This window comes from Anas acuta, chromosome 17 (assembly GCF_963932015.1).
Source record: "Anas acuta chromosome 17, bAnaAcu1.1, whole genome shotgun sequence".
In the NCBI taxonomy this organism is placed as follows: Eukaryota; Metazoa; Chordata; class Aves; order Anseriformes; family Anatidae; genus Anas; species Anas acuta.
Window position 1 is genome coordinate 9267685 of NC_088995.1, and position 8688 is coordinate 9276372.

The 8688-nt window shown below is 56.7% G+C and overlaps 2 protein-coding genes across 2 annotated transcripts; both read left to right on the forward strand.

Annotated features, from left to right (window-relative positions):
• Positions 1–636: 636 nt before the first annotated feature.
• LOC137841150 (pre-B lymphocyte protein 3-like) lies at positions 637–1591 on the forward strand. Its single transcript, XM_068653743.1, has 2 exons — positions 637–769; positions 992–1591. Exons 1-2 carry the CDS (start codon positions 721–723, stop codon positions 1318–1320), a joined length of 378 nt encoding a protein of 125 aa, XP_068509844.1. The 5' UTR covers positions 637–720; the 3' UTR covers positions 1321–1591.
• Positions 1592–2051: 460 nt separating this feature from the next.
• On the forward strand, positions 2052–4435 carry LOC137841278 (vacuolar protein sorting-associated protein 29-like). The gene is made up of 4 exons (XM_068654009.1): positions 2052–2130; positions 2440–2628; positions 3196–3431; positions 3999–4435. The coding sequence occupies exons 1-4, from the start codon at positions 2128–2130 to the stop codon at positions 4114–4116; spliced, it is 546 nt and encodes a 181-aa protein (XP_068510110.1). The 5' UTR covers positions 2052–2127; the 3' UTR covers positions 4117–4435.
• The last annotated feature ends 4253 nt before the right edge of the window (positions 4436–8688 follow it).

The following is an 8688-nucleotide window of genomic DNA, read 5'->3' on the forward strand; positions in this document are numbered from 1 at the left end:
ATAGCTGAGCCGTTGGGCACGTGAGCCCTTGTTGAGACTACTGCAGCGTGTTGAAGCAGAGCGAACATCCGTCTTGCTGGCGGGCTATAGTACTCAGTCTTTGGGACCAGAGATGCAGCACTGGGATGGTCTAACGAGGCAGGACCCTGTCCCGGATCTTGTGGCTCCATTTTCCCTCAAACACAGAGCATGCCCAAACGCTCACAAAAATCTTGGGCTTAGAGATGCTTTGGGAGCTGGGCTGCAGAGCTGTGCATGCCATGTGGTGGCGTTTCAGACAGGAGGGCCTTCACACCCACTGATTCTGGCAGCTCTTTGCTTTACCGGTCTGCAGTCCTTCCTCACCAGACACCACCTGTGCTGCAGCCACAGCCCCCTGCACTGTGTCCCTCAGTAAATGCCTTCTAGAAGGTCAACTTGTTTTTGGTGGTGTCCCCACGCTGTACCCCAGTACCAAAGGCAGTAGAGCAGGCTGACATGTGCAAGCTGTGCCTGGAGGCAAAGGTGTTGATGCTGGGCTCTCGCCCCACTGATTCAAGGCCCCTTGCTGAAGACCAGTTGCAGCAAATGGAGTGACACGGGCAGCTGAAGTCCCCCAGCCCCCTGTGTCATTTACATACACCTCACCAGCACCAGCAGCACAGCAGCCCGGCTTGTGCAGTACCACAGCCTGTCTCCAAAACAGCCTCCCTTCCTCTGCTCCCCATCCTAGTCCTTGCCATGGCCCTGGGCTTCGTGGTCCTGCTGCTGGTGGGGACAGCAGGGACAGGTAAGGGAAGGGTGGCTGTGCTAGCTGATGCTGGGGAAGGTGGGCAGGACTGAGGTGTGTACGGGCGATGTTCAGCTGAGCTGGGAGGTTTGATCTAAAGCTGCATGGTGCAACGAGCAGGGCTGGGCAGCGGGGACACCTGAAGAGGGCAGGGGAATGTTTTGGGGCTGGGGGCGGTGGGGCATGGCTCTCCATCAGTAACCACATTCCCGGTACGTGCAGCCTGCCAGGCTCAGCAGGTGCTGACCCAGCCGACCACCGTGTTGGTGCTGCCCGGGCAGACCGCCCGGCTGTCCTGCACCCTCAGCCCCCAGTACAACATCACCGACTTCGGCATCACCTGGTACCAGCAGCGCCCAGGGCAGACCCTCCGCTACCTGCTCTACTACAACTCGGAGTACGACAACCACAGACCCGCCAGGATTCCCGACCGCTTCTTCGCCACCAAAGACCTTGCCCTCAACGCCTGCATCCTCTCCATCACGGACGCCCAGGAGGAAGACAACGGCAGATATTACTGCTCGCTGTCCTCCACCAACAGCTGGCTGTAGCAGCAGGGAGCGAAACCGGCTTGCCCCATGCGCCGTGATGCGATGCAGGGCTGGAGGGAAGGGGCACAGACCTCCTCTGGCACGGTGCTGCAGCCGCCTCCCTCCCTCCCTCCCTCCCTCCCTCACCTTCCTCCCCTCCCTTCCCCTCACAGCCCCACTCTCCCCTCATCCCAGCGGAGGTGGGAGCACGGGGCCGTGCCGCGGGGTGCCTGGGCTGGCGGCCGGCAGGGGCTGCGGTTTGATCAAGGCAATAAAAATGTTCGCTCCCCCACCACCGCGCTGCTGGCTTCGTGTCTGTGCGCCCTGCCCCGCGCCGCCATCGTGCCCCCCCCCCCGCCGCCGCCATTTTGTGGTGCCCCCCGCGCCCCCCGCCGCCATTTTGTGGCACCCCCCAGCGCTCCCCCGGCTCCTGAGGGGGGGACAGGGGGCGCGGGGCGTCACGGGCGCCGCTGGGCGCTCCCTATGAGCATGGGCACGCAGGGGGGGCGAGGCATTTTTCTGTTAAATTCTCGCAGATTACGTAAAAACGCTATGGGAAAAATGGGGGGATGCTTGGTGGGGGGGGCACAACTCGTTAGGGTCCCGCTCGCAGCAGGGACCGCACCAGCGCGCATGCGCAGCACAGCCGCGCACCCCCCCTTCGGGGAGGGGGCGCTAGGGGGCGTGGCATTGGAGAGCGGGGCGTCACGTGGGGCGGAGCGAGCGCTGCCATTGGCTTGTGGGAGGGGAAAAGGAGGCGCGGCACTTCCTGGTTACCGCAGTCCGCGTCGGGGTAACGGGGCGGGCGGAGCTCTGCGGCGCAGCACGATGGTGAGCGGACGCCCCGCATCGCCTCCCACCGCGGGGCTGCGGCGGTGCCTCCGGGCCCCGAGGCTCGATTTGCCGCGGTGCTTGCTGCGCCCCCACTGTTGCTGGGTGGTGAATTCCCTCCGCCGGGGAGCGAGAGCCTGGAGCCCGCAGTGCTGCCCGGGGGGAGTACCGTGGGCCTGCCCTGCCGGCCCCTCGGGCACTGAGGGGCTGATCCCGGGCCTGTAAAGGCTGCTGGAATTAGCAAGCGCCCCGGAGCTGCTAACTGGCTTTGTAACGTGGCTTAAAACTCTCTCTTTCCTGTGTGTGAAGCTGGTGTTAGTACTCGGGGACCTTCACATCCCGCACCGATGCAGCGGTCTGCCCGTGAAGTTCAAGAACCTGCTGGTTCCAGGAAAGATCCAGCATATCTTGTGCACGGGAAACCTCTGCACCAAGGAGAGCTATGACTACCTCAGAACTTTGGCTGGGGACATTCACGTTGTTAGGGGGGACTCCGAGGTAATGTTCTTGCTGCTCTTAATTCCCCCGTTTGCTGTCCTGCATGCTGTGGTTGTCTCAGTGAAACCTGGGAGGTCCTTCAGTGTTGGCAATTAGAGGTGAGGTGCTGGCATAGGAAATAGGAATAAGTAAGACTGAAGAAACGAAATACCTTTCTAGATGTTTCTCATTGCATTTGCAACAAGGGAGGACTTAGTGTGCAGTGGTAAAACAGGCACTTAATTTGTACAAAGGCCTGTACAAGTCTGCTTGTGACTTGTGAAGCCACTGCAGCTGGCTTGGGAGTCACAGGCACGGGGGACGTGTGCGTGTTTCCTTACTGCTGAGTAGCCCTGAAGGTCCTGATGCCCACGCAGTTCCTGTCGGGCACGAGATCCCAGTTCTTTGCTCTGCAGTTGCTCTTAGCTGGCGAATGGTGCAGGCATCCCCAGGTGTGCACACAGACAGAGGGAGGCACTGGGAGCTTGGGTGCAGACGGGTGGGTTTGTGTCTTGGATCGCGTGAGCCTGCACGGTGTCGGTGAGGGGTCTTTGGCTGATCTCTAACCCTTGTGTTTCTCCTTCTCAGAGTCTGAGTTATCCTGAACAGAAGGTTGTAACTGTTGGGCAGTTCAGAATTGGGTTAATTCACGGACATCAGGTTATTCCCTGGGGTGATGTGGCCAGCCTGGCACTGCTACAGAGGCAGCTGGATGTGGACATTCTCATCTCAGGACACACGCACAAATTTGAAGCATTTGAACATGAAAATAAGTTCTACATCAACCCAGGATCAGCTACAGGAGCCTACAGTGCTTTAGAAACGTGAGTGAAATGAGCTTGAACTGCCTGGTATAGCACAGCTCACGCATGTTACCCCAAATATGTGTGTTGAGCCCCCACATTGCAGAGCAGTGCTGAGCAGCTGTGACACGCAGGTCATCTCTCCTCTTCCCAGAGAATGCAGCCTAACATTCCCCCTGTTAACGAGACTTTTAGTTCATTAATTGGGCCTGATGGCCTAGCACTGGCGTGTTTGCGGGCTCAGGAACCAGCCAGCACCAGAGGGGTGAGCTGCTGCAGCTTCTTGGAGTTGTCCTGCCTTCTGGTGCCTTCCAGGAGCTGTGTGCTGTCCTCTTGTAGGAAATGAGGCCTTTTGAGGCACTGCCGGGGGCTGAGCCACGCAGCAGCTGGGACATCCAATCTTGAGGGCTGTTCTTGGGAATTGCACCTCTGTTTGAGCTGCTGCTGCCATTGCCTCTGAGCTGTGGTAGTACCCTGATCCCTGCAGCCCTTTGCAATCAATATTTTAGAACACATTCACACAAAATAACTTAATAACAAGAATTATAAGCTAATCCAGGTAACTGACAAAGTATGTTTTCATTCCAGGAACATTATCCCTTCGTTTGTACTGATGGATATCCAGGCTTCCACGGTTGTGACCTATGTCTACCAACTAATTGAGGATGATGTGAAAGTGGAAAGGATTGAGTTCAAGAAATACTGATACATCGTTAAACCTGCTTGCTAGCTTCTTGTTGCCTCCATCCTGCTCTTCCAAGTTTAAATGGGGACAGGCCACGGGGGGGTGCTGTTGCAGCAGCATGTTAGCTGTAAATGGGCTGTATCAGTGACTGGGAGCTCGTAAAGCTTAGTCTTGGTTTGTGGTCGAGGCTTGAAGCAGAAGAAACTTGATGAGTTCATCCAAAAACATGTGTCCAAGAAGCAGGTGCTGTGCTCCTGGCCGGGAGAGGTAGCAATGGTGGTGGTTGCTGGGACTGAACATATGTAAGATAAGCATAGAATAAACCTATATTTTCATGTGACAGGATCCTACTTATTCCTTAACTGAGAATGGGGGCAGGAACTGAGTCTGAGGGGCCTCTCTGGGGCCTGAAAGGGAGCTGCTGTTTGCTTCCTGAGCGATGCCATGAAACCTTTCTGCAGTGCCTGGAGCTGCCTGAGGACTGGTAACAGCTCTGATGGCCCTGCGGTCCCCTCCTGGTGCCTGTGTGAGGCCCGTGGTGGGCAGGAGGTGCTGCTGCAGCATGGGGCTGTTGGTGTTGCCATAGATCACGGTGACAGGGGCACTGCCAGGGGTCTTCTGCTGGTACCAGCCATAGCCACCGCTACTCCTGGAGCAGGTGATCTGCACGGTGTCTCCTGGATTCACCAACTTTGAGGCTGGCTGAGTAAGTGTTGCCCATATCAGGGAACCTAGAGAGGAGGGGGGGGAGGAAAACAGGGCTCAGTGAGTGCCCCACACGCACGGCCCTCACCGTGCTGCAGCGGGATGGGGATCGCCACTATCTGAGGAGCAGGGACTGCAGCCACGGCCACAGTGGAGCATCAGAGCCCAGCACAGAGGCAGTTCTGGCAGTAGCAGAAGGACTGGGCTGCCAGTGTTGATGGGTGGCAGGGCTGGGGGTAGTGCAGTGCTGTGCCATGGAGGGGACAGGGATGGTGAAAGTCCTGTCCCCAGCATCGCCTCCCACACAGCGAAGTAGAACACGGAGGATGCTCACAGCCATGGCCACCTGTGCAGACAGAAACCTTCCTCTTCTGTCGGGGAGAAGGGCAGAAAGCCTCCGTTTTTCACTCTGGTCTGTACCTCTGGGATGCTTTTACCTCACTGGGCAGCTGAACTCGACCACAACCGTGCTCTCACTCCCTCTCCTCAGAAGGAGAGGGGAGGAAGAAAGTATGCTGGAAGGAAAAAAGGAAAAGCTCACAGCTTGAGCTATGGAGGGTATAGTTAAAAGCAAAGGAAGAAAGGGGAAAAAAACATCGAAGGCCATGTGGAAGCACAGAAAGAGGAAAAGTTATTCTTTCATTTGCCTCACCAAGCGATGCTGAGCCACATGCAGGACCATGATAGGTGCAGTGGTTGTTCAGGAAGACAGATGGCTTTGTAATGAGAGCCCCCCTCTCCTTCCCCTTTCCCACCTTTATTGCTGAGTGTGACCTCGTATGGCATGCCATATCCCTTTGGTCGGTTTGGGCCTGCTGGCTGGTGATGTCCCTTCCCCACCTCCTGCCCATCCCCAGGCTGCTGGGGGGAGCTGGGGGCAGTCCTGGTGCTGTGCCAGCACCCCTCAGCACCAGACACAGCACCGCTGTCATAGCAGTGGTGTTCTAGTGACAAGTGCAGGGCACAGCACTGTATGGGCCGCTGCAGGGAGAGCTAACTCGATCCCAGGCAGACCCAGCACAATCCCCACCCGTTATTCCATGCCGTCTGTATCACACTCAGGCTCTACATGCATCAGCACCGTTCCCTGTCCTGTAACAGACACGCAAACAGGTACTTCTATCACTTGACAATCCTCTCCCAAAATGTCCGTAAGAACTGCTGAAGGTTATGACTTCGTCTGCCAAAGTGGTCACCCAGGAAAAGCGGAGTAGGATAACTGGAGGCCAGCACCAGCTTCTGGACTGCATCTCCCTGCATCACTGAAACACCACCAGTGCTGTCGGAGCTCCCGCAGTAATAGACAGCCTTGTCCTCAGCTTGGACCCCAGGGATGGTTAACGTGTTTGTGGAAGCAGAGAATCGTGAAGGGATGCCCGAAGGTCTCCTGGTGTCGTCATAGATCACGGTGACAGGGGCACTGCCAGGGGTCTTCTGCTGGTACCAGCCATAGTAGTTGTCACTGCTCCCAGAGCAGGTGATCTGCACGGTGTCTCCTGGATTTGCAGTCTTCGAGGCCGGCTGAGTCAGCGCTGCCTGGACCAGGGAACCTGGAGAGGGAGAGGAGAGATGGCAGAAAACGGGGCTCAGTGAGTGCCCCACACGCACAGCCCTCACCATGTAGCAGCAGGATGGGGGTGGTCCCAGTGCCAAAACATCTTCTTCCCACCCAGGGACCACAGCCCCACACACAAACAACAGACAGAGTCCCAGGGCCACTGCAAGGAGAGCTGGAGGCAGTAGCAAGAGAGGCACCAACGGGAGCAGGCAGTTTGACTGGGGACAATATAAATCCGTGCCTGTTTTAGGGACAGGAACAAGGCACACCAGCCAAGTGCTCCTGGTTAAGTGACACAGGGAGATGTGGAAGTGAGAAACAGACCAAAGCTAAATATGAAGGGCCTCTTCTCTTCCAGTGCTGGTGTTCCCTTTCCTAGTCCATGGGAAGGTCTCTGTGTGGCACTTGCTGAGCCCGGTTTTCTCCCCTCTCCAGGTTCCCTGGTCCAGGCAGCGCTGACTCAGCCAGCCTCAAAGACAGTGAACCTGGGAGACACCGTGCAGATCACCTGCTCTGGTGCTAGTGCTGATGGTGCTGGCAACTACTGGTATGGCTGGTACCAGCAGAAGACCCCTGGCACTGCCCCTGTCACTGTGATCTATAGCAACACCTACAGACCCTCAGGCATCCCCTCACGATTCTCTGGTTCCACATCTGGCACCACAAACACGTTAACCATCACTGGGGTCCAAGCTGAGGACGAGGCCGTCTATTACTGTGGGAGCTATGACAGCAGTGGTGCTGGTTTAGTGATGCAGGGAGATGTGGAATTGAGTGAAAGACAGGCAATAAAAACAGTTTCTTTGTCCTCCTCTCTCATGGGTGTAGCTCAGGCCTCTTCTCTTGCAGTGATGCTGTTCCCTTTCCCAGTATATGAGGATGGTTTTGTGTGCAGGGCACTTGCTGAGCCCTGTTATCTCTCCTCTCCCTCTCCAGGTTCCCTGGTCCAGGCAGCGATTACTCAGATGGCCTCGAAGTCTGTGAACCTGGGAGGCACCGTGGAGATCACCTGCTCTGGGAGTAGCAACAGCTATGGCTGGTTCCAGCAGAAGACCCCTGGCAGTGCCCCTGTCACCGTGATCTATCGCAACACCTACATAACCTCGAGCATCCCTAAGCGATCCTCTGGTTCCACATCTGGCTCCACGGCCACTTTAACCATCTCTGAGGTATAAGACGAGTAGAAGGCCGTCTATTACTGTGCTAGCTGGGACAGCAGTACTGTGCTGGCTTTTTGTCCGTGACTCTCAGGGCTGAGCAGTGCTGTGGGGCTGTGACAGGTTCCTGGCCCCTCTACAGGACCAAAACTGAGTTTAAAGAATCGCTGAGCCCAGATTTATTCCCTCTCTCCTCTCTCTCTAGGTTCCCTGGTCCAGCCAGCTCTGACTCAGCTGACCTTGACTCTGTGAAACTAGGAGAAAAACAACAACAGAAACAAAAACATAAAAAAAAAAACCACTGTGCCACACAGCATATGGGAGAGTGAGAGGATTGAGGAACAGCCTTGCAGGCACCAAGGTCAGTGAAGAAGGAGGGCGAGAGGTCCTCCCTGCAACAGAGCAGAAGTCCCCTGTGGCCTTTGGAGAGACCATGGTGCAGCAGCCGCCCCCCTGCAGCCCAAGGAGTACCACGGTGGGGCAAGTTCCACGCTGCAGCCCATGGAGGAGAACACGGTGGAGCAGGTGGACCTGCCCCGACGCAGGCTGTAGCCTGTGAAGGACCCCTGCCAGAGCAGATTCCGGGCCGGAGCTGTACCCGTGGAGAGGAGCCCACGCAGGAGCAGGTGACCTGGCAGGAGCTGCTGCCTGTAGGGGACCCAAGTTGGAGCAGTTTGCTCCTGAGGGATGGACCCCGTGCTACGGACCCATATCTGGAGCAGTTCTGGAAGAGCTGCTGCCTGTGGGCAGCCCATATTGGATCAGTTCATCAAGGACTGCATCCCGTGGGAGGGACCCCACAGCACAGGGGACGAGAGTGACCGAGAAGGAGCGGCAGAGAAGCGCTATGGACTGACCATAACCCCCGTTCCTCTCTTCCCCTGCGCTGCTTGGGGAGAGGAGGTGGAAGAGGGTAGATGGAGGGAAGGTGCTTTTGGCTTCTTTTCTTTGTTTCTCACTTCTCTAGCTTGTTGGTAATGAGCAATAAATCTTACTATCTCCCTATGCTGAGACTGTCTTGCCTGTCACGATCATTGTTGAGTGATCTCCTAGTCCTTATCTCAAGCCTTGAGCCCTTTGCATCATGTTTTTCTCTTCTTTTCCCTTTGAGGAGGGAGAGAGAGAGATTGGTTGTGGTGGAGCTCAGCCGCCCACCCAAGTAAAACCACAACA